This window comes from Mobula birostris, chromosome 7, assembly GCF_030028105.1.
Source record: "Mobula birostris isolate sMobBir1 chromosome 7, sMobBir1.hap1, whole genome shotgun sequence".
Classification (NCBI taxonomy): domain Eukaryota; kingdom Metazoa; phylum Chordata; class Chondrichthyes; order Myliobatiformes; family Myliobatidae; genus Mobula; species Mobula birostris.
In genome coordinates this window covers 59,424,973-59,451,760 of record NC_092376.1, presented here as the reverse complement: position 1 = coordinate 59,451,760, position 26,788 = coordinate 59,424,973, and the positions used below count along the sequence as shown (strand labels likewise).

General features: G+C 41.6%; 1 protein-coding gene across 2 annotated transcripts in view; it reads right to left on the bottom strand.

Moving 5' to 3' along the window:
* The window catches only part of LOC140200241 (TBC1 domain family member 8), a 105,340-nt gene that overhangs the window by 44,777 nt on the left and 33,775 nt on the right, over window positions 1-26,788 (bottom strand). For both annotated transcript variants that reach the window (XM_072263258.1, XM_072263259.1), the window contains exons 2-5: window positions 18,653-18,763; window positions 17,688-17,806; window positions 15,473-15,701; window positions 9,213-9,453 (exon numbers count right to left, since the gene is read on the bottom strand). In XM_072263258.1, coding sequence (XP_072119359.1) covers window positions 9,213-9,453; window positions 15,473-15,701; window positions 17,688-17,806; window positions 18,653-18,763 — 700 coding nt within the window. The remainder of the gene's footprint in view (window positions 1-9,212; window positions 9,454-15,472; window positions 15,702-17,687; window positions 17,807-18,652; window positions 18,764-26,788) is intronic.

Here is a 26,788-nt window from a genome sequence, read left to right as displayed (position 1 = left end):
ACAGACCCATTCCTTTGCACGTCTTGGGTCATTTGTGGTTGAGAAGTATCGCTCGAACTCTGTTGACAGAGAAGATAGGTGTTGGCGCACCAGCTGTGAGAAGGATGGTGCAGCCTCAGTCTCTCCCAAAATCCCAGCTAATGTTCGGAACATGTCAAATATGCCCGTCCACTCGCCGTCCCCACAGTTTCAGATTGGCTGTGAAAGCAGACACTTTATCTGCCAACTTGAAGACAGTTGTCATTCTCCCCTGAAGTGACAAATAGAGTTCATTGAGCAGGTTGAAGATGTCACACAGATACAGGTTTCCCCCGCCATCCGAAGGTAGAGCATTCCCATGAAACGGTTCGTAAACCGGAATGTCGTAAAGCAAAGAAGCAATTACGATTTATTTATATGGGAAAATTTTGTGAGCGTTCACAGACCCAAAAATAACCTACCAAATCATGCCAAATAACACATAAAACCTAAAATACCAGTAACATATAGTAAAAGCAGGAACGATATGATAAATACACAGCCTATATAAAGTAGAAATACTTTTCCACAATCATTGCCTGAACTGTTCTCCGTAGCGAAAATCTCACGCAAGCACTCTTGGCAAAAACACGGCACAAGCTCTTTCGGCAGAAAATCTCACGCAAGCGCCGTCGGCAAAAACACGGCGCAAGTGCTCTCCAGTAACCTTTAAGCTATGAAGCTGCCAAATCATACCAAATAATACGTAAAAATACACAGCCTATATAAAGTAGAAATAATTTATGTACAGTGTAGTATCACTTACGGGAATCGGGAAGACAGCGCTGAACACACTGATGATGGTGTGTTAGGCTGAGTCGTCGCAGGTTGGGGTGGTGCAGTGGCCCCCACCCTCCGGGTAGCAAACCAATACCGATCCATGAAGCATGCAGGGGTACAGCGGTACGTAATTAATTAGCATGTTTATTTCGGCTTTTTTCTTAAAGATGTGCTGTGTGCCTCCTGGCTACCGCTGCATTCTCCGCGAATCGGCATCTGTCTGCGGCCTGGGGGTTGGGGTGGTGGGACACTAGGGTGGGGGTGGTGGGACACAAGCACTCAAACCATCTTGCAAATATGCCCTAAACCAACGTACCCTTTCAAAATTAAAGTCATACTTTATCATTACTCATTCGGTTTCGATTGTTATCCTTTCCTCTTCCAACTGCACCATCTCTTCATCTATCATTTCTTGGTTATGGGATGCCAAAACCTCTTCACCGTCATCTTTGTCAACTTCCACAAGCCAAACTCACTTTGTCCTTACTTCGTTCACCACTATCGAAATGCTTAATTACGTCTAGTTTTACGCTAAGTGTAACACCCTTACAAGCTCTTACAGACTTTTCCGATACCGTAGAACTCATTTTGCTAATGGATGCTCACAGGCACATTTAAGCAATGCCAGCGAGAATGCAGTTCCAAATCCGGGAGAGAGCAGCTGCTCGGGGCGCGCGCTGCCTTTTTTCGCACGCTGATTTTTTCGTAACAGTGAAAGTACCTTCTGTTAGCGAAAACAGGGAATTAATGTAGGTCTTTCATAACAGTGAGGTTTCGTAAAGCGAACGTTCAAAAAGCGGGGGGTACCTGTAAGCGAGTTTTGCTATCTACTCCTCGTCACTGAAGTGTGCTGCCAGTGGTGACTTTTTTCCTGAAAGAAATCTCTGTAGCTGCTCTCTTAACTCAAAAACCCTGGCCAGGGCTCTCCCCCTTGATAGCCGCCTGACTTCAGTGTGTAAGAGAAGGCATTTGTGATCTGCATCCATTTCCTCACAAAGCTGCTCAAACAGATGTGGGTTAAAGGCTTTTACTTTGATGTGATTGATTACTTCAACAATGTCACTCAATACGCTAATAAGATCAGGTGACATTTTTCAGCTAGCCAACATTTCCCAGTGTGTGACACAATGTGTAGACTGGCATTCAGGAGCAACCTGTTTGACTCGGGTAGTGAAACCAGACTCGTTAAGCTGTTCCAACAGCTGTGCTTCGATGTTCTCCGCTATGACATCGATTCTGCTTGAAACTGTAGTAGCTGACAGAGAAACCTGTGCCATCTTGTTAGCTGCAGCTTCTCCCCCAACAGTTCACGGCACATGTCCTTGGCAGCCGGCAGAATCAATTCTTCACCAACAGTGAAAGGCTTCTTAGCCTTAGCAATACAGCTAGCCACTAAGTACAACGCTCTCAGAGCAGCAGCATTTGTGGAGGTGGTGGCTCTCAGCACTTGCTTCTGTCCTGCTTGCTCACGTTTTTTCTGCTCAAAAAACTCAACAGGTTTGTTTTTAAGTGCAGGGTGCTTGGACTCAAGGTGCTGAAGCAGTTTTGAGGGCTTCGTTGCCTCATTAGACAGCTTGTCTCCACATATCACACACGGGCTTGGAGCGTGCGGGTCACCGGTCACAATAAAGCCATATTTTATGTACGACTCGTCATACTTTCTGTTGAAGGAAGCTTTCATTTTTTTTGCAGTCTCGGCCTCAGCTGTCTCTGCATTATCATCATCGTTAGTGCTTTTATGTCACCTACCATCTCTTCCAAAGAAACTCTCAGGCGACGTTTGTTTTTTACTCATCGAGTAGTTGTAGGTTAATGACCGACTGATGTCCTCGCGTGGCTAATGACCTCGCATGCGTTCAAGTTCAACAGTGGGCGTGACAGGGAATGAGGAAAGGTGCAGCTGACTCATATCATTTCCTCGCGGCCCAGTGGTGGTTGGGGACCACTGTTATAGACGGGGAAGTGATGACTCCCTCCTGTTAGACTGTTTGAGGCAACTTACTTTGTATTCTTTCTTTCTTCTCTTCTAATATTTGTATATTGTATATCTGTGCACTTATTATGCCACTGTGACCCTGTAATTCACTTTAGGATCAAAAAAGTATCTATCTAGTCTACGTATTTATTTCTTCTACCAAAGTGCATGGCCATATACTTCCCGACAACGCATTCTATCTGCCATTTCTTTGTCCATTCGCCTAATCCAGCCAAGTTCTTCTGTAGCCTCTCTGCTTCCTCAAAACTACCTGCCCCTCCACAATCTTCGTATCATCCGCAAACTTGGCCACAAAGCCTTCAATTCTGCCATCCAGGTCATTGACATACAGTGTAAAAAGCTGTCCCAGGACAGTCCCCTGTGGACCATCACTCAGCACCAGCAGCCAATCAGAAAAGGCTCCCTTTATTCCCACCCTGTCTCCTGCCAATCAACCAATGACCTATCCATGCTAGCACCTTTCCTGTAATACTATGGGGTCTTAACTTGTTAGGCAGCCTCATGTGTGGCATGTTGTCGAAGGCCTTCTGAAAATTCCAGGACACAATCTGAACAGGAATTAGCCCACACTGAAGATGTGGTGTTATATGTGGGAGGTGGTACGGATGCATGCACCATGATCCTCACGGAGGAGGGAGGGGGAGGTGGGGGGGGGTGTGGTGAGAGGGTGTGTGGAGGGGGGAGTGGCAAGGGGGTCTGGTGGGGGCGAGAGGGGAGTTGAGACCTGATTGAGTTCTCTCTCTGCAACTGCAGGAAAAGAATCTGAGAACGGGTTGCATCGCTATGAAGGGTGAGATGCTCATTAGCGGTATCTTTTCATTACCCTGTTCCATGAATCGCAACTCCATGTTCACTGAGAGCAGCAGTTAGTTGACAATCTTCATCTCTGTTCCAACAGGGAAACAAAGTGCTCCCTGAAGGCAGCGGCGTTTCCTTCAGTGGTTCAGTTTGCTGCTGTGTGGTAGAGAGACAGAACCCTGAGTTAAATCAGTGCCAGTCTGCATGCAGGCATCAGGACCCTGTGGTCCTCACCCGAGTCTCCACAGAAGCCAACAACTGAACCACGATGTGCTCTGTGATGGGATCGCTGCCAATACCCAGCAAAGAAGTGCTCATGACCTCTTGGGTCAAAGATCACAACCCACAGGCCCTGCACAATCACAAACAACAGAAAATCTGCAGATGCTGGAAATCCAAGCAACACACACAAAATGCTGGAGGAACTCAGCAGGCCAGGCATCATCTATGGAAAAAAGTACAGTTGACGTTTTGGGTCAAAACCCTTCAGGCAGGGCCTACACAATCTCCTGCCAGAGCCTATAGATGCAGCTTGTCCCATAATCCCAGTCACTGCCATGGCTGGCTGGCACCTCATAAAACATCGCCCTGTATAAGGTCCTTGTCAAGCAGTACAAGTACACAGGTTCTCCCTGCAGTGAGCACAAGCATCGGATTCCCTCAGCTTGCTCCCAAAACGACATCCAGTGTGCTCTGTGCCGCATGTTCCTCTGACCGAATTTGCTCATTATCTGTGGTGTCGGATCCACAGGCAAGCTGTGGGTCATCAGGTGCAATGAATCACAGTGTTGACGAGCGTTACTCCCCTCACCAAAGTCCCCTCTTGCTCCTTAACTGAGAAGTGGAATGGGCTGCCGGCAACGGTGGCGGAGGTGGATACGATAGGGTCTTTTAAGAGACTTTTGGAGAGGTACATTGAGCTTAGAAAAATAGAGGGCTATGGGTAACCCTAGTAATTTCTAAGGTAGGGACATGTTCGGCACAACTTTGTGGGCCGAAGGGCCTGTATTGTGCTGTAGGTTTTCTATGTTCCTAAGTGGAAAAGATGCGTCTTCTCTAAATAATCTCTGAAGGCAAAAGGAGGGCGATTGCACTTACAAGCTGTTCCGAAGTTCCTTTGTGTTGATGCAGCAGCATAGAGGCTAATGAAAGATTTGTCAAGTCAATGCAAAGGACTATATAATCATTCCCAAATGTTTTGGGGCTTGGTGGTCCCACGAGGTCTCCTCACTGTGGATCAGGCACTGTAAATATAAAAGCTGCCTCCCAAAGGGACGGTCACCCTTTATTCCTTGCCATTGCCTATGTGGAGGACAAGAAACAGCTCTTCATTAACACCTGGGGAGACTTGACCTCTTAAGGAGGTAAGGAGATTAACAACTTAAGTGAAAGTTTAGATGCCATAAAGAATACGCTGCATTTCTACTGCTCTAAAGCTCACTTTGAAGAACTACGCAATCCAGTCCATATGAAGGGTCTCGACCGAAAACAGCAGTCGCCATGGTAACACAGCGCTATTACAGCTTGGAGCATTGGAGATTGGAGTTGTATTCCAGTGTCATCTATTAGGAGTCTGGATGCCCTCCCCGTAGAATGTGCAAGCTGTCCCTGGTGCCTTCAGTTTCCTCCCACAGTCCAAAGGCGTACTGGATCGGTTAAGTGGTCTTTGTAAGTTGTTCCGTGGTTGGTTTAGGGTTAAACTGGGGTTACCAGGCAAAGCAGCTCAAAGGGCCAGAGGGCCTACTTGACGCTGCATCTTTAACTAAAATAAATAAAGAACAAACATTGACTGCCCATTTCCTTCCATAAATGCTGCTTGACCCACTGAGTTCCTCCAGCTTATTGTGTGTTGTTCCAGGTTCGAGCATCTGCACTCATCTCATGAAATTTCTTGTTCCATTTCAGAGTGTTTCTTCACTGCTGGGAGACTACTGTAGCAACCTCTTGGTAAATGGCAATCCCAGTGGGTCTTCTGGTGCACAGGACTCTTATCTGATTCACTAACACGTCAATGTTCCATCCAGATAGACACTGAGGTCTCTTACTCTCTCCTGTGGTGGTTCATGCTTAGCAGCTGTTTACTAACACCCTTCATTTGCATCCGAGCAATGTTTTCAGCTGCTTTACATTGCACAATATCCCACTGAAAAAAGCACAGGCTTTATAGTAGCTAATAAGCCACTCTTCCAAACTATCTACAATAACTTTTATCCAATCTCGCATTCATTTCAAGCAACCCAATTGGCTATCATTGGGAATGACTTATTTTGACCAAAACTGCTTTGTAAGCCAAGCAGTAAATTACAAGTACAGTTAAACCTGTAGCATACACACATTCAAAGTCAAAGTAAGTTTATTGACAAAGTACATTGATGTCACCCTGTTCTGCCCTGAGATCCATTTTCTTGCACAGGTTCAAGGGACTTGCAACAGATGACCTTTACTTTCCAAATGATCACTTTATGAGAGGAAACAAATTAATTGCAGGTCCTGTAGACTGGAGACACAGGACAAAAGTAACACACAAAGGACCTGGAGCAACTCAGCAGGTCAGGCAGCGTCTGGGGTGGTAACTGAACAGTTCGCATTTTGGGCTGAGACTCTTCATCGCGGCATGTCTCATCACCACTGTCTCCAAATATGAATGACCTATCCACTTAGACATGATCACCCACAATGATGGTCGTCAACCAGAGCTGGTGGGGAAGGACACCGTGCAGCAAGGAATTTAGTGCAGTAAATCACCAAGTAATTAATTCTCATTTTAATAAAGCCTATGGTCTCCAAGGCCAAAGATCATATCTTACAGAAGCACAATTCATTGCAGAAGAGTGGCTAGCCCACAACAAGTGCAATTCTCACCTTGAGAAAGAGAAGCTTCTTCTTCCAATATTAAAAATAACTGGGGGGAAAAACCTGGGAATATGCCTTGCAGAAGTCAACTTTGAAGATACATTAGTTATGATGCTGCAATGGATACGAGTTAAAGAGTTTCATATTCCATATACATTATTTTATTCACCCATTGCTTCCTGAAACAGGGAAGCATGCCTTGATGCTCCTAACACTTTTGCAAAGGCAATAGAAGTTGGACAATAAATGTCAGCCATGCCCGTGACCCATCACATTCATGACTTGCTTAACTCTCAGTCAAGGTGATCAGGTCCCATCAACAGCACTTACTCCCCAATAACCTGTTCACCCATACCCATCCCCAGCTTCAGCTTTGCCAGGATCACTCTGCTCCAGATCTCATCACAGCTTCGGTCCAGATATTGAGCAAAAGCTGAATTCCAGAAAGGAAGTGAGAGTGATATTAAGGCAGCATTTGGCAGGATCAGGGAGCCTTGGTAAAACTGACGTCAATGCAGATCACAGGGAAAATGATTCACATATTGTGGTCACTAATAGCCAATTAGCCCAGTTCTAGGACCTCACTACAAGAGCTCCTCAGAGCCATGGCTTCAGCCTAACTATAAGACATAGGAGCAGAATAAGGCCATTTAGCCCATAGAGTCTGCTCCATCATTCAATCATGGTTGATCCTTTTCCCCCTCCTCAGCCCAACTCTCCAGCCTGCTCCCTGTAATCTTTGATACCATGTCCAATCAAGAACCTATCAATCTCTGCCTTAAATACACCCAACAACCTGGCCTCCATAGCTGCCTGTGGAAACAAATTTCACAAATTCACCACCCTCTGGCTAAAGAAATTTCTCCACATCTGTTTTAAATGGACGCCCCTCTATCCTGAGGCTGTGCCCTTCAGTCCTAGACACAGGCACCATGGGAAACATCCTTTCCACAGCTACTCTGTCTCGGTCTTTCAACGTTCGGAAGGTTTCAATGACACCCCCCCCCCCCACCACCCCACATCCTTCTAAATTCCAGCAAGTACAGACCCAGAGCTATCAAACATTCCTCATATGATAACCCTTCCATTCCCGGAATCATCCTTGTGAACCTCCTCTAAAACTTCTCCAATGCCAACACACCTTTCCTTAGATGAGGACTAACCATTTTCAAATACTTCATGAACATCTTTCCTTCCAACAGACAGTCAGATGCTTGCCACTTTATTACAGAAAGTCCAATTCTATTTGCAACTGCTCAGTAGATAAAGCAGTCCCTGCAAGATGTGAACTACATTCAAGTATTGGCTGATTATGCGTCATACAACAATCATGCCATCGGTATTTAGTAATAACCATCCCCATTAAGAGCTGAACCACCTGTCTTGATATTCAGTGGCATTAACATTGCCAAGTCATCCCAACATCAGTAGCCTGGAGTTCACCATTGACCATCTACTCAAGGTTGGAGCAACCATGTAAGTACTGTGGTTACAAGAACAAGTTGAAGTCTGGGAACCCCCTTCCCCACCAACCACCTCTTTATAATTTCCTGTTGGAGTCACCTTATGTTCATGTAGATACACTCCTGTACCTAGCATCACATTATGTACACAAGTTATCTTAATTTATATTTATGGTGTTTTATTTATTATTGTGTTCATTATCTTATTGTGTTTTTTTTTTGGGCTGCACCAGATCAGAAGTAACAATCATTTTGATCTCCTTTACATTTATGTACCGGAAATGACTCACTCTGATACACTAAGTTCATTCCACCATCTACGTGATCCAAGTCAAGTATGTTTTGAATTATTCTTCACCGGCCCTGATAAACATAGCTGCATCAACACTCACGAAGCAGGACAGCCCAGGACAAAGGAAACTCCTTAAACAGCACCCTGTTAATCACCTAAACGCTCACTTGTCATCACCGGCAGGTTGAACCTGCTGCTCCACGGGTTTATTCGTCTCTGCGCTGAACTGAGGCTGTGGCCCGCAAGTAATGGCCTCCTGAGTTGGATGCTAGCTTCGCGTCTGTGGACTCACTTTCGTGAACTTCAATTCTGAATGCTATTTGCTAACTTTTATTGTTTGCATGATTTGATTTTTTTTGTTCTGCACACTTGGGTGTTTAACAGTCTTTTTTTTAAATTGTGTTTGTTTTGTGGCTGCCTGTCAAGGTTGTATATGGTATGCATACTTTGATAATAACCGTACTTATAGCATTGTGGCTACACATGTACCATCCAAAAATAAAACAGTACAGTAGGCTAATCCATGTTACGTTGATAAAGTCCCAAACTTGTAATCTACAGAACAACAGCAGCAGACGCATGGGAACACAGACACCTTCAGGATCTCCTCGATATTGCTCACTATTCTGATTTGGAAATATATTGCTAGTTGTTCGTGGTCACCTAGCACCAATCCTGGAACTCCTAACTCAACAGCACAATGTGAAAAAAGGACTGCAGTGGTTCAAGAACAACTAGGAATGGGCAATAATGCTAATATCCTAGAAAATACACAAATCCACACATTAGGTTCATTTGGTGCTTCCAGGACTGTCTCACTAGCAAAAGAGGAAGCAAAAACTTTTACAATTGTTCAATGAAATGAAAATTAATGCAAACATACATGTTATCTTAAATTAAGAAAAAATCAAGCAGGGGGCAATTGTTAAAAGTTGTCCATTTTACGTACTTCAAAAACAAAACACAGATACATTTTCCAGTCAGTTAAAAATCAAGTCTCATCTTTTCTTGCCTTTTTGTAATTTGTGCAGGTTCTCGCAGCGATGGATCCATTTCAAATGCCTCATTGTCCAGCAGTCTTCGAATAGTTACATCTGCCAGCTGTTCCATAAGCCTGAAAGTTTCATCTATGTTAAGGAACATGGAGAAGTCACGCTCTTTACTCTGAGTGGTCACTCGGATTATTTCTGTGATAAGAGTGTTTGAGGATCTTTCTAGCTTCTTCACATCAGCCCAGGGGATAACAAGTTTCACTGAAATAACAAAGCATAAAATTCAGGATTGCAGCTTTCAAACCACTTTTAAAAGACAAAACAGCAAACTTATTTCCTAGTATCTATCACAGTAGAAACTAAAAGCTCTGGTGCATTTGTGAGGTGTTACCCAGCAATATACAGCGGGCTTTCCTTATCCACGAGTTCCACATGCACGAATTCAACCAACCGCGAATTGAGAAAACCCGGAAGTGCTCTTCCAGCACTTGTTCAAGCATGTACAGACTTTTTTTTTCTTGTCATTATTCCCTAAACAATGCAGTATAACAACTATTTTATATACCATTTACATTGTATTAGCTATTATAAATAATCTAGAGATGATTTAAAGTATATGGGAGGATGTGCGTAGATTATCGTGGATCGGGATCAGGGGAAAAAAACAGAAGTTCTCGTACTAAATAAGTCGGAACAGGTACATCTGGTATTATTTAGCGTCAGTCAAACGTTTGTTTTAGTATATAGTATATATTTTACCTTTCTATGCATATAAAACTTAAGAAATGTATGTTTTAGCACTGGGCTCGGGAACAGAGGTTCCTGAGTGCGATCCAGTGACAGATCGCTCCCGAGCGTGCTCTCCATCCGTGCCGGGTTGATGTGAAGGATCAAAAACCCAAGACCCTAAAACCCAATAATTAAACCCATTGCGTTGCTTAGTAATAATTGTAGCTTTCATCGGGGCAGAACCGTTCTCACTTTATCCTTTAAAATTGTTCCGATCATTGGCCGACTGTAGCCTAACGCTTTTCCAATGACCGATGGCATTTCACCTCTTTTCGATGGCTTTATTATTTCCACTTTATTTTAAATTGCGATCGTGATTATTTTCATGAACAGAAACACTGCGGATTCAGAGCTTCACCGCCAGGTCCTAATGCCCACTGCACTGAGACAGGTTAAATAAAATCTGGGGTTCTGCTGGGTCCCAAGGTCCACCGCATTGAGACAGGTCAAATGAGGGACTTGTGCATCTACGTTTTTTGGTATCCGTGAGGGGTCCCGAAATCAATCCCTCGCGGATAAGGAGGGCCAACTGTACTTCATGAGGAAAGCTCAACTTCAGCCAGATAATGGAAAGAAAACATCTCCCCACAGGGACACACGCCAATCTTGTATTGCTTTGTAAATAGCCTTCAGTCCAGTCCACATTCCTAATCCTTGGTCCAGAGTTTATGAAAAACGGGACAGGTGTAGAAAGGATGAAGCTTACCGTGTATTCAACCATCTTCTTCAAGACTCTTCAGTTCAACCAAAATTCTAACTAAAGTACACATCCAACCCAACTCCAAGTACCTTGGTTACCAGAACTTCCAAGTTAAAATTCCTATTCTAATTTAAATCTTTCCATTGCCTCTTTCCTTCCTGGCACTATAATTATTCCCATTGTTTGTTTGTTCCTTCAGAACTGACTGACTACCACCTAGTGGCACTGACCCCAATCATCATGAAGTCCTTTGAATGGCTGGTCAAAAACCTAATCCTGCCACGTTGGACACTCCCCAAGATGCATACCAACAGAACCATCACAGCATCTCTCATGCACCTGGCCCTGAGACACCTAGAAAATAAGGACACTTGCGCTAGAATGCTGTTTCTAGATTTCAGCATTCAACACCATTGTTCCACAGCCTTTGTGAACAAACTCCTATTCCTCATTCTAAATGCACCACAGTGCAACTGAGTGTTGGACTTCCTAACCAACGGACCCCAGATAGTCAGGTTGTACAACCACTCTTCCCTCCCCATTGTTCTCCACACAGGTGCCCCACAGGGCACAGCGCTGTCTGCTGAGCCCACTGCTGTACGCTCTGCTCACACATGACTGACTGCATGGCCAAACACCAGATTAATCACATTGTCAAGTCGGCTGATGATACAACAGTGGCAGGGCTTATCACCAACAATGATGAGACAGCTGATAGAGAGGAGGTGGAAGAGCTGGAGGTCTGGTGCCAGGCAAATAACCTCTTCCTCAATGTCAACAAGTCAAAAAAGATAGTTACCACTTCACTCACACCTCCTTTACATCAGCAGTACTGCAGAGGAAACTGCGAGCAGTTTCAAAGTCCTGGGAGTGCACATCTCACACAACCTCTCATGGTCCCAGAACACATCCTACACAATCACGAAAGCTCACCAACGCCTCTACTTTCTGAGGAGGCCGAAGAGAGTTGACTATCTATGCACATCTCTACTCATGTCATTTTACAGATGTGCAGTAGAGGGCATCCTAACAAGCTTCATCATTACACTGCAGCAGACAGGAAGACTCCACAATTGGTAGTCAAAACTGCCCAACGCATCACCCACACTAACCTACGTGCCATCAAGGACATATATACAGAAAGGTGCCAGAAATGGGCCAGTAACCTCATGAATATTACTGTTTGTCCCATTCCCATCAGGGAGGAGGCTAAGTAACATCCACAACAGGACCACCAGACTCAAAAACAGTTACTTTCCCCAAGCAATGAGGCTGATCAACACCTCCACCCACTAACTCACCCCTCCACACCCCTAATCCACTGTCATTTCCTATCAGTCACCCTAGGTACAGACGCTCCTGAGCCTAGAGTCACTTTATGGGCATACAGTCAATGTATACAAGTTAACCTGCGTGTTTATATTTATTGTGCTTTTTATTGTTGTGTACTTCATCTTACTGTGTCTTTCTGTGCTGCATTAGATTCGGAGTAACAATGATTTTGTTCTCCTTTACACTTGTGTATTGGAAATGACATTAAACACTCCAGCTTGATTATACTCTTTTACACTTAAGGCCCCGCCAATAAATGTTTTGAGCCAGGATGTGAGTTTTGAAAAGGGAATGGTGATCATGCCATTACAGTACTGAGTAAGACCACTGAGATATGCTATTTTGCCGTGTTTTGTCGGTTAAGCCTTTTAAAAAAAAATCCCAGTGCATTTGTAAAGAACAATTTAATATATTAAATGGTAGCGAAACATGTCAGACATTCAAAAGAGTCAAAAAGCTTTTGACAGCTTTGACAGCTGACATAGCCAGGCCTGGATGGATGGATGCGAGTGCGGGCGGGGGGGGGGGGGGGGTGAGAAGAGGCAGTGGGACTTTGATGTTCAAAAAGTTTTCCCAGGAGGAGATACAATCCTTCACAATATCCAACTGCAGCAGACAAAGCAAAGTTGCTGTTGACCTGGCCAAAAAGAAGTTTTCAGACTCAAAAAAGTATTGGTTGGCCCAGCTCAGGAACATCTACGTTGCTACATGCCAAATTCTACCATGGAAATGCAACCCATAATTTTGACCTTTGTAAACTTTATGAACTGAATCAACGCAAGAATTGCAACCAATTAAATTTCATTAATTTGTCAAAGACTTGGTGAATGGAAATTAATGCATAAAAGAAGTGTCTTGTCAATATAACTTCATATTCCATCCAAAGTCTTGCAAAGGGGTCCAAGTCATCCAAACACTACAAGATAGTGTTGATTCCCTGCCAGAAGCTGAAAATACAAAATTTATAAAGGAGCTGGCTGGTTTATCTCAGTCAGCTCTCAAAGGGCAAACCAGGTGGATTAAAAAAACCTCTTCCCTTCAAGTGTGTCATTGCAGAAACAAAGGGCTACTTAACAAAAAGGCACAACCTAACGTGGAGTGGTTTTACAACACAGTTATTCAACAACACCCCCAAAACAGATACAACTACTCTGCCATATCAGAAAAAAATTCAAAAGAATGGAAATTGGAATGAGGCAGATGTTTACCTCCCACTTGCAAACCATAGATGATGATTTTTATAAAGATGAGTCACGCATGGATTATTATTCAACATTAGTTTCCAAGCAGAAAATTGACTAATTTCTTTAGGAAGAAATTATTCACTGTACACAGATTTTCAAAATTATTGCCATTTAATACATCTCTCATACACTACACCGAAAGTACATTCCTGCAACGGCTCCTGCAATCCCAGTGTAAAGAGGGAAATATAATTTCTTTTGTACATCTAGAATTTAAAGTGGCAAGCACATTAACAGCATACTTAACAACATTCCCCACAAACAATGGGTGACAAATTATCTTGGCTCATGATCAATATTCCCCAGACTCTTGTAATACAAAACACACCAATCTCACTAAATCAGTCTCTTCTCAAACCATTATTGTAAACCATTTCCTGTCAGATTAACAATGAATACCAAAAAAATTGGTACATGCCATGTAAATGTGCCGTTAAATTAGCAAGGTGTTTAGAATGAATGTTTGCCATTTAATCTTACAACATTTAATCCTCAACACATATGCTATAGCCTTCCAAATTTAGAAAATTAACCTTTTTCACAGTTAGCTACAACTTTTTTTTCCTTTTGCACATCACACCCATGTTTTGACTGGAGGAAGTACTTTGTATCATTTCCCCTTCTTTAATGGCACCCAGTGTTCCATGCAAGGCATTGTCAATCTCCTGTGTCATTTTCTTTAGTGCATGATCTCCTTTCCAGCATAACAAAGAAGACCATCTTACATAGTACTGGGAGTCAGGAAGCCAAAGAGGGTACTTGCTGGAGTAAAGGCTTTATGGGGAAGCACCACAGCTCAAGACTCTGCTGCCATGGGAAAGACTAGATCCTGTGTAACTGCCTCTCAAAAGATTTCATGGGCATTGCTTAAAAGAGGAAACAAATAACACTGGTCAATTGCAAACAGTGTATTGGTTCATAGCAAACAAAGGCAGGCATATAACTTTTGGGAAAATATGTATAGGATATTCTAGCTCCCAATACCATTCTTCAAACCACTTCATTCACCTACCAATTAGCCAAAAGAATCACATCACCTCCCTCTTCCACTATCCATCCTCCTCCCTCAACCCTACAGTCCCCATCTCCATGCTGATTCCTTACGCAAAGGGCCCCGAATGCTCCCTCCTTCCCCACTTCCAGCTTCTTCCTTGACAGACCCTCAGAAATGGTTCCTGTTCCACCCCCTATTTCCTTCGTGCACTCCATAGTTCAAACTTAATCGTCATTCAACCATACACAAATACAGCCAAACAAAACAGCGATATTCTGGGGCCTTGTTGCAAAGCACAGTACCCGCAGTCACATACAGCACAAGGCACACACAAGATTGTGGAAAGGGCAAAGAAAGAACATACAAGACATCAGAAAAATAGAATCACACACAAAAAAAAATCATCTAAGATCCTAAATCCATGAATGTTGCAGCAGTCTGCAGTTGAAAACGTTAAAGTTTGTCTTCTGCTGAGTGAACACTGGGGGGCAGCACCAACTCCAGTTTGTACGCCATGCCACAGCACCTCTAGTGAAGTGCACCAACTGACGCCTCTCTGTCTGCTGGGTGGCTGATTCTACTGTATTTCTTTGTACTTACTGTGAACGCTCCCAGTAATATAGATCTTGTGGTACTATATGGTGACATAAACGTACTTTGACAATAAATTTACTTTGAACAATTTTGAAAATGGAATTAAGTTTAATTTTCCATTACTATGAATTCAGCTTCTCAATCATAACTTTTACAACCAAACTTTGAATATTAAGTAGAGATAAGATTTTTGATAAGATTATTTTGCAATTCAGATTTGCAATCAAAACACTAATCACCCAAATTTCCTAGTTCTCAAATGAAATGAAAAATCAGTCCAGTTTCTTCCCCCCCCCACCTCAAAGTAATTTTTTCACAAGACAAACAACTGAACAAACAAGATTTTCAATGACACTTTTTCACATTCCCTAGAAATCAAATACAGAAATCTGCTTGGAGATTGTGCGATATTACTGGATTAATATTTGATTTGAGGATGCTTGAAGATGCAGTGAAACAAAAGAGGTACTTGATAGATAATAAGTTTTGAGATTGATCACTGGATGCTGCAATAGAATTTGAAACTTGCTATCAGTGTACCCTTATTTTCTGACGCAGTACACGCCAAAGGAAGCCGGAAACTTTTCCTCTATAGTCAACTTTCTCTCAGTTGTGTTATGCTCTTACCTTCTTTACCAAGTAGAAATGAGTAGAAACAGAGATGGTTGATGCTGAGATAAATCCAGCCTTGTCGAGGAACCCGCCCTTTCCAGCAGCAACACGAGTAATAGGTCACCAGTTTTTCCAAGTCTGGGAAATTAAACCTCGTCTCAAATTTTACCAGAGCCTCACGGAACTTCTCAGGGTCTTCCTCCTGTTCTGCCAGCTTGCTCCTGGTTTCTTCTGCTATAAGCCCCTGATCAAATAGATTTACAAACTTATTTTGGAAAGCAAAATAGAAACAGCAAAACGTATATCTTTCCACTTCACTGTTATTCTGGTACTCAATCAATGGGCATGGAACAATTCATATTTCAGTATAATGAAGTGATTTATATTTACCAAAATAGGAAATGTCCTGGAGACACTCAGGGCAGGCAGCATTGTGGAAAAAGTAAAGAAAAATCTCTCCACAGAGATACTGCCAGGTCTACTGAGCTTTTCCAGCATTTTAATTGTTTAAAAAGTTACAGCTGCTGGAATTTTTTGTTTTGTTTCTCATTATAGTTATTAAATACTGGCTATGTCACAACTAAAATTCTCTAGCATGGACATTTGATCAAATCAGTAGCTAGATGCACTATACATAGAGGCAGTGCTTAACACAATTACATAAAATATTTTATATATGCTCAAAATCAATGCACAAAAGTCAAGGGATACAAAGAAATGGGTTTTTGGTAAATAATGCCATTTAGCATTTAATTGAAGTTGTAATTATATGTTCTAAATGAATTGGCCTGTAGGGTTTTGAATGAGAAGCAATTAAGATTTGCTAGATGTGCTGCCAGTTTTAGAGATTTCCATCATTACTACTCAATATTATGGCTGAACAACGCTTAAAGTCATCCAAAATCAGTGCAGCAGACAGTTCAATAGACTAGTGGCTGGATTATTTGTGATCAGAATGGAAAATGGACAGGAACAAGTTTGGAATAATGGACTTTATATTGAAAAAACATGCAAAATACATGAAAACTTAAGTATATAGTTATGGGTGCAATTCTCACATACTTATAATTTTGCAAGTATTTTAGCGCAACTTAATTTAGTTTCATCCAGTTCAGCTGACACCCAAGTTGAAACTCTTGGCCTGTTTTAGCTGCAAACCTCTACCTCAAGACTCACAAAAAGAGTACTAGGTGCCAACTTTGTCCAACACGAGTGACAACATTGATTAGGTTTCTCAACCCCAGCCCAGTGGTGGGTTTGGTACTCCGAAGTCCTGAGATGCATTATTAGTACTTGTAGAAACTGACAGTGACACCACCTGCCTGCATGCTCTGTTAGGTTCCTAATGTAGTACATCTGAGAAGCAGAGTTCTCAGCTCTTAAGTTAGAAAAAAAAATCCTCCCAAGTGGGTACAGGGCTATACTTGTTTCAAGAACAGCAATCCCAATTTGAATGAATGAGCTGTTGAGCAAAAAAAAGCAACTCATTGTGTTGTTATTACTCAAGTTTATTTTAATTATTTCAATTGACTTTTAGCAGTTGAGCATACTTTTTATGCCATGAGTTTCAAGATTAACCCAAGTCCCAACACAAGCAGCCTCATCGCAAGGAAGGGCCTCACTACTTTTAGGAGCTCCAATGAATAGAACTGCCTGCCTGAGCCAAAACAGCTTATTTATCTAGAGTGGTGCACTTAGAGGTAACAACATGGGACCTTTATTTTCCTGCAAACACTTTCATGATAGCCTTCTGTTGCTTTTAGATAGGTACCATGCAACGTAAAGTACGCCATTTTATAAGGATCTTGTATTAATCCCAAGAATCCCATTTAAACTAAAAAATAATCCAAACAAAACTGTCACACATTTCTGCAAACACCCTTTAGTGAGTCAGTGACTAACTGATCATCCCCTTCACATTGGGAAAACAGGATTTCCCATGCTACCTAAAATAGTGCCAGTGAAAATGCTAATTATCTAAATGATTCTCAATTGCGGTTCCGTTAAATGCCTTTTTACTCCTAACTTTACAGTGAATAAATTATTCTTCTTTGTGTGCTGTTTAAAAATAGGGCCCTGAACAATTATTGTAGACCAGAAAAAATCAGGAGTCTTTTACATTTTGCATACTGCACAAAGGAAAATGTAGTTGCTACCTCCCCCTCCACAGGACCTCCTAGAGTTCATTCAAATGATGCAATTGTTCACAGCTTTGCTGGATTATTCTTACCTTTACTTTACCATGAACAAAATTGATAACATCATCTTTGTTGTCAAATACTGAAAGAGTGTGCAGAAGATTCTGTTCCAGCCATTCCCAATGTTGATTAATTTCTTCCACAGTAGCTCCTTTTAAAGAATTGTGCAAAAACAAAAGAATATCTTATATTTTGATCTTTTATGTTCAGTGGTGACAATTTAAAGGGGTATCATTTCCCCCTCAACATTTCAAAATTGAGAGAAATATAAAAAACGCATTGACTTCTGATCTGGATATGTAGATATGAAGTTTGTACAAAATATTTTGTTCAGACTTTCCTCCAATGGGCTTTGTCATATCACCAGAGTGTTAATTATCTCTAGAGGATCCCAGGAAATGAAAAGGACAAGTAAATGCAGTTGCCAGACAGAATTAAGTTTTTGTTTCTCTAGGGATGAGCTTCCCAATTAGTGTACAGTTTCACAGCAATGAAATCTGGGTATCCACTACCAGATCATTGCTTTATTGGGTAGATGACATGAGCATGTACATAACTTTGCTCATACATGAACGTATGTATAACACTACATCTTCATTCCCAGCGGCAGTAATTGCCAATACAAAAATCAACTTTTAACAACGTATTTACAAAATATTCCAAAAAAAGTCACAAACTTCAAGCAAACACAGCAGATGCTATTTTCACTGGGCTATATGGGAACATTTAAATAATTCATTGTAAAGGATGTCAGTTTGAAAGGAGAGTTTGGGATCAGTTTGAGTCAGTGTTCCCACATTTTGGGATACAAAATCAAGAAAGGCATCCCTTGAGAGAGAATCGGAACCACAATCAGATTTAACAGAACTTCAGAGATGCTATTCACAAATCACCTCCAGGATCTTTATTTAAATGGACACAATCCTTACATACTTGCATATTGGAACATAACATTTTCTGCACAAGTTTGCGAGCAATTTTCACAGGTCTTACGTACCACAAGCAATGACCCAGTACACTTGTGATCCTGGCATCTGATGCAGAATGCGGAATGGTGCTACACGGGCGTTGGAGTCAAGCACAGCATCTAAGGCACCCACCAGGAGACCTTAGAAGATATAGATACATGTTAAAGTGATAATCTCAAGCTATCTCTCAAACCAAAAAAAAAATACCATTCTTGCTCGTCAGAGTCAGAATTCCAAAATGACACAACATGGGCGTTGAATATTCTGACACTGACACTTGACTCGTGCAGCAAGATTAGCAGAAAGCGTGCTGTGTCTTTGCTCACACTGCACATGTTGGATAATCAAGTTTGCTTTCATTGCACACCAAAATAACTAGATAACAGATGCTATCACAAACCAAGAACATTCGCAAAAGGGCAGTGCTTTTGAATCAAGCAGTCACTTTATATTTTTAAAGTCAGAATTTTATTATTCTGTGCCCTCAATTTAACAAAAAGGATAAGCACCTAAAGTACTTCCTTCCAATTAGTAATGTGACCGAGGGTTTTAGGATATAATTCATCATGTAGGTTTAGAGCACTACAGGTACAGTAGAACCAGATATTGCCCTACCTCAATTGTCTCATACAGTATATTTCCCAAAATAAAAAGTGGTAATGGCTAAAGTTCAATAACATTACAGTAAAACTCTGACAATCTGCTGTGGTACCACTTGCAGGTGCTGATGGTTTGGCAACTTTTCTTTTCTCTATTGCTCCTTCTAAATGTACCTGATTTTCTGGAAAATGTTTTACTACTAGGCAGCATCTAAAGAAATAAAAAGCATATTGGTGCATTACTAGGAGGATTATCCCATAGATGGGGGAAAACCGCCAGTCCAACAGTCCTAGAGGTGCTTGATTTTTGGAGTTTTGCTGTTAAATCTTCAAGCTGTACCCACACTTCTTGAGTAGGTGCTACATAGCAGAGACAGCACATGACTGCCCTGTAGGAACCAGCAGATATCAATATTGCAAGGCTGTCAAAGGCAATATGAGTGGGCAAGTGGAAGCAAAACCGAGATCACAAATCAGGATTTCTTCCAACTTTAACTCACCCAAGTGATTGGCATAAAAAAAAAGTACCAAGGCTTCTAGTATGAAGTCTTGCGTGTATTTCCTTTCTCACAAGTTAGCTTGGAATACATGCAGAAGGTCTCATGAGACAATGTTTTAGAATGTACTGAACTTTGAAAACATTTATCTGTTTGATTGATTTAGAAATACAGTGCTGAATAGACCCTGCCATGCCTTTGAACCACGTCGCCAGCAACCCACCAACTTAACCCTGGCCTATTGCTGGACAATTTACAATGACCAATTACCTACTAACTGGTATGTCCTTAGGCTGCGGAAGGAAATCGGAGCACCCAGAAGAAACTGGCGCGTTCACGGGGAGAACTGACACACCCCTTACAGATTACATCGGAACTGAATGCCGACCGAACACTGACGTCCTGAACTGTAGTAGCTATAATAGTGACAAAATCAAACAAGCAGCTCCTGAAACAGGGAAAAACTACTGAAGATATCTGGCTTTCTCCCCCATGGAAAAACTGGATCCAATCACTGGATTGAAAATATTTTAAAATTTCCAAAATATCAAGGAGACAAGGCAGAGTCTGAAAATTTATTACACGACAAGCACAGATGCATACATGCAATTTACATGTGCTGTCTTTTAATGGATCACGGGGAATGTTTATGCTCAATTCAAGAGTTTGCCATGAGAGGTCACAATTGACAGTAAAAGACTGCTCAGAGACATTTCATCATCTATAATCATATCTGCGCAGAAGTCTGGCCCACCCCTCCGGACTGATTATTTCAAAGTAATCCAACGAACACGGTACCAAACAAAGTAATTGAAAGCTGTGCTCCGAATAGTCATCATTTTCTTGATGAGAGAAGTTGGTTGTTAGAGAGAGGTTGTCCCTAAGTTGTACTGAAAAGACTTCAGCAATAATTTCAAGTGATATTATTGGCCCGAGCAATTCAACTAAAAACAAATACACAACTTAGCAATTAGATAGGTTATTAAATATTAATGAAAATGAAGGGACATTTTCCCCATAAATAAAGATCTTAAGTAGAAGATCAGGTGCAAGTAGTTGAATAATCCACTCCTGCTTCTATTTGTGTTCTGAAAGTGGATTTACCCAGACTAAGGTTTCCCTCTGCAGTAACTACTTCAATATGATCACAACCAAAATGCTCATGATTTTCTAACAGACAACTACCAAAATCCTAGTTTCTACTTTGGAGAGTGAACCATGGCTTAACACTCTGAATGTTTCCCTGCCAATGCATTATCAAATCAAAGAGGGACTTCATGATTCTTCAACCTGCATAATCCTTTTTAGGATTCTTTCTGTTTCTGCAGTCAACAGCTTAATCTTCAGCATCCGTATTTCCATCCATTATTCCAGAGCTCGTAGAAGTACAGCCTTTCTTATATTTTTTTTTACAAAATGCACTAATGCATAGAATTACAGCACAGAAACAGGCCATTTGTAATGTCAAGTGTGCACCAGTATTTTATCTGCATTGTCTACCAAGTAAGGGATTCCCCACTTTCTACTTATAATATTATTTCTCCCTTTATTCAAATTTACAAAACCTTTGACAGAACCTCAAATTAGCAAGGGTATTATCTGAATGAACATGCTCTTTGGGTCCCAGTCTCTGGAAGGGGATTTATATTCTAATAGCTACAGTTTTTCTTCTAACCTCCAGCTTAATTATTCATGCCTGTTACCAAGTTCACCAAGTAATTGAAACAAACCATTCCTAACTCACCATAACCTTGAATGATTTTAAAATCATATTACTACTCTTTTCTAGCTGGAAAAATCCTATATATCTACAGCTCTTTCACCTCTGGTAATTAATAAATGCTGAATTTTCACCATTGTTTTTGATAATACTTTTGATATCACATTGGTTAAAGTAATGTATTGTGCTGTACCTAAAATGGCTTTGAATATTGTCACTCGTACTCCTGATATATTTAATGAGTCACAGTGCTCAGCCCCACTGAGAATTCCTCACCTCAACTACTTGTTCAAACATCAGTGCTTCCAAAATCTAAAGAGCTCTAAAACAGTTTCTTTGAAATGGCGATTACAAGCTAAGTAAAGCATTGTAATCCAATGAATACACTTTGCTGTTGCAGTTTAATTTCTCTCAATAGATTTAATATCTACTTGTTAGTTCAAGTCTATTATTTTAGTCAGTAGGAGAGATGACGTAAATGCAATGGGATCTTGTACTTCTCAAACAAACACATGAACTGTACTGTTAATGACTCCTTGTTATGTGCAATTTGGCTGCTGCATTTTCTACATCATAATAATGATGGCACTTTAAAGTGTTCTCCGTTATCCATTAAAATTTGGCTGAATGAACAAAAAGGGAGGCTAAGAAGAGCCAAAAAAATAGATCAGGTTCCCACTTCTGATCATATCTTGTAACATGCTCAGTAAAAGAGTCAGGCTGATGATCAGTGAAAGCACGATCCAACGTAGACACTGGAGGGATAGAAAAAGAAACAATTCCATGAACAGATCAATTTGTTCTCTCATTCATTAGCATAGACTGCCATTTTATGACAGCCTGCTTACAAGAAAACTGATTGAATAGTTTCTTATTCAGTAAACCTAATTAATATAATGAACAAGCAATTGTCTTATTCCTGGAAAACCTCTCATCTAGATTAGTAAATCTTGATTATTAAATCTAGATTGTTATTTTTATCATGTGAATATAAGCAATGTATACTGCAACAAACTGAAGTCAAAAAGAGCCTTTTGCAAGACTGGCCAGCAGAACATTCATTATAAAGCAATTTATCTATGGATTCTTCAGACATTTTAAATATTTAATGTGCATAAACACGTCACACGCTCAAAATGTTTCATAAAATTATTCAACAATATTAATGATATTAGTGACCAATATAAAGGCACAGTGGCAGGAAAATAAGGAAGAATAAATGCAAACAAAAACAGTGTTGGGCTGTTCTCAGTCAAATACTGTAGCAGGAACCTGGCCGTAAAAACCACATGTATATTTAGATATCATTTTAACAATAACAAATATTATACCTGCTTCAGAACTTTAAAATAAAATTTATATTAATGAATTGGAACACTGCTGTTTAAAAAAAACAAAATTGATTTCAATGTTATTTGACACCATGGATTTGTCTTCCACTTTACTCACTATCTTCCTGACACAGACACACATAATCCTTAACACAAAATTGCTGAAACGGTTCAAAGTAGGTTATGTGGGTGGGGCAGAAATTAACTTCTCTTTATGGCAGTTTTGAATAGAAATTTAGTTCCTTTGTCTCAGCGGAAACTTCAAATATAGTTATTGAATACTGCCCACAATCCAGGTGAAACCACAGCTAATGTTTGTTTTAGGGAATCTGAATTTGGAGAAATGAAAGTCAATTAGGAGTCATTTCCCAATGCTTATTAAAGCACAGGAGGGAACCTTCGGCCAATTTGGACCATGCTGGCGTTAAGCAGAGAAATCCTATCATGGGGGATTGCTGAATTTTAGAAAATCTGACTTTACACAAATTCTCCTGTAGAATTTCAAATAACACAAACAAGCAACATCTCAGAGAAAAACTTGTTAATCAGGGGAGGTTTATTATAGAATCTTCAAAGGTTAAGATAACATTGAATAATTTGTGCTATAAATGTCTGTACAGGCAAGCATCTCTTGTTTTAACTGTGGTTTGATTAAAAATGATGGAATTTTGCTCCCCCTTCTTAAGCTCTGGACACTTTAAGATCATACCGTGTGGCAAATGGCTGCAAATGTGTGAACCTCGGTTACTTCTGTTGCCAATTTATTTTTCCCTTAGTTCGATATTGTTCATTTCCAATTTGTGGAAGAGAAAATTGCTTTACGGGTAGTTCTCAAGAATGTACAGGTGTCCCCCGCTTTTCGAACGTTCACTTTATGAAACATCACTGTTATGAAAGACCTACATTAGTTCCCTGTTTACGCTAACAGAAGGTGTTTTCACTGTTATGAAAAAAGCAGCGCGCGAAAAAAACAGTGCGCTATAAAAGGCAGCGCGCGCTCCGAGCAGCCGCTCCTCCCCCGGATTCGGTACGGCATTGCTTAAACACGTGCCTGTGAGCATCCGTTAGCAAGATGAGTTCTACGGTATCGGCAAAGCCTAAAGAGCTCGTAAGGGTGTTACACTTAGCGTAGAACTAGACATAATTAAGCGTTTCAATCGTGGTGAACGAAGTAAGGACAAAGTGAGTTTGGCTTGTGGAAGTTGACAAAGGTGATGTTGAAGAGGTTTTGGCATCCCATGACCAAGAACTGATAGATGAAGAGCTGATGCAATTGGAAGAGGAAAGGATAACAGTCAAAACCAAACGCAGTGGCGAAAGTGAAGTCGTCCAGGAACTGAACGTGAAGCAACTGTTAGTCCTGACGAAGGATCTCGGCCTGAAACGTCGACTGCACCTCTTCCTACAGATGCTGCCTGGCCTACTGCGTTCACCAGCAACTTTGATGTGTGTTGCGTGAAGCAACTGCATGAGGTTTTCGCTGCAATAATTGCAGAAAAGTACAACTTTAATTTTGAAAGGGTACGTAGGTTTAGGGCATATTTGCAGGATGGTTAGAGTGCTAAGAACTGTATGATAGAAAAATGCGCGAGGCTAAGCAGTCAAGCATACTGTCATTTTTCAAGCCCTTCCACATCAGCCACAGCAGACGACGAACCTCGACTTTTGACATCGAGGCAGGCAGACATAGAAGATGATGACCTGCCTGCCCTGATGGAAACAGATGACGATGAGATGACACCCCAGTGTCCCACCACCCTAACCCCTGGGCCGCGGACCGATACATTGCAGCAGAGAATGCAGCGGTAGCTGGGACACACCCAGCACATCTTTAAGAAAAAAGCCGAAAGAAACAAGCTAATTAATTAGGTGTCGCCCAGCACATAAATGTCGGCCCAGATCAGAGGCGATTGCCGATTGCGTCGCCTCTGATCTGGGCCGACATTTATGTGCCGGGTGGCACCTAATTAATTAGCTTGTTTATTTCGGCTTTTTTCTTAAAGATGTGCTGGGTGCATCCCGGCTACCGCTGCATTCTCCGCGGATCGGTATAGGTCCGCAGCCCAGGGGTTGGGGTCCACTGCACCACCCCAACCTCCAACGACTCAGCCTAACACACCATCATCAGTGTGCTCAGCACTGTCTTCCCAATTCCGGTAAGTGATACTACACTGTACATAAATTATTTCTACTTTATATAGGCTGTGTATTTTTATGTGTTATTTGGTATGATTTGGCAGCTTCATAGCTTAAAGGTTACTTGTGAAAGCGTTGTTGCCGAGAGCGCTTGCGTGAGATTTTCGCTATGGAGAACAGTGCGGCAATGATTGTAGAAAAGTATTTCTACTTTATATAGGCTGTGTATTTATCATATCATTCCTGCTTTTCCTATATGTTACTGTTATTTTAGGTTTTATGTGTTATTTGGCATGATTTGGTAGGTTATTTTTTGGGTCTGCGAACGCTCACAAATTTTTCCCATATAAATAAATGGTAATTGCTTCTTCGCTTTACGACGTTCCGGCTTACAAGGCGTTTCATAGGAATGCTCTACCTTCGGATGGTGGGGGAAACCTGTAACCCATATGTGACTCGGAGAGTCCCGTTCCTCTTCTTCATCTCCCTTACTGATTATTCTCTCTCCAACTGTCCTCTGGCCCTTTTGCCACTCACTCACACCAAAAGGGACCATTTCCCAGCAGGAAAAAAATAGGAGATTCACCACGTGGAGACTTGGCCGTGGAGAAATAGAATCAGCATTCAAAACACATCGGAGCCTGGGTTCTAGACTAGAGCACAGGGCGTCAAATTGTCTGCTATGTCACCATCCTGATCCTGCCTCCACAATCTCAAATATCACCAAGAAACAAACATCAGAAATTATTTTGATTTAGGTTAAACAAAAACTTGGGCATTTTCCCTGAATGCTGTGACATCTGTTTCAACAAATTATATATTTTTTTTAAAAAACTTTGCTTAAGTGACTTTATTTTTTTTAAACCCATGTTTGGTTGACTGCTGTCAAGGAACAATGAAGTCATGCTGGCAATAAACACTAGAAAAGCACACATCTCCTGGATTAAAAAAACAAGTTTAAGTAGTTATAGTGGAAAGCCAAGGAAAACCTGCTGAAATAGTAATCATAGAACTAGAGCCCTGCAGCAGGCCACTCAATGTTTTGGGTGAAACACTTTAGCAGGACTGGGAAGAGTCTCGGCTCGAAATGTCAACTGTACCTCCCCCCGCACCCCCCCCACACAGATGCTGCCTGGCCTGCTGAGTTCCTCCAGCATTTTGTGGGTGTTGCTCGGATTTCCAGCATCTGCAGATTTTCTCTTGTTTGTGCAAAGAGAGAGGCAGAAACACTAGAGGGAAAAGACTACATCTCTTCACACCCTGTTACTCACAAGAATGATACGCCCTTCTCTCAGATCCACTACCACAACACTTGTTCTCATGATGTGGCTTTTCATTTGAGGACATCGGTGATGCTCCTTTTTTCAGAAAACAGGGTCGTTTCCCACCCCCACCACCACTGTCATCAACGCAGCCCTCACTAGCTTCTCTATTTCCTGCTTGACGTCCCTCACCCTGCATCCTCCAGAGCCATAATCAGGATAGGGTTCTCCTCATCCTCACCTACCACCCCTGAGCCTCTGCATCCAAAATATTCCGCCATCTCCAAATCTCACCATCAGACTCAGCTTCCCCTCCCTTCCCTACTTTCTAAAAGGATTGCTCTCTATGAGACTCCCTCATCTGCTCATCCCTCCCCTCTACAGGCACTTATCCCTGCAACAGCGCCAAGTCTTACACGTGTCTCTTACACCTCCTCCCCTACCACCATTCAGGGCTCTGAACAGGTGCTTCCAAATGAGGTAGTCTCTCAATTGTGAATCCAGTATTCTTTGGCTTTGGGGCAACCACCACTGCTTGAATTTTCCTCAGAACACTTTGTGCAATTCTTGTGTGTCAATGGTGTGACCACAACAAGTGATGCTTGGTTTAAAGAATTCAC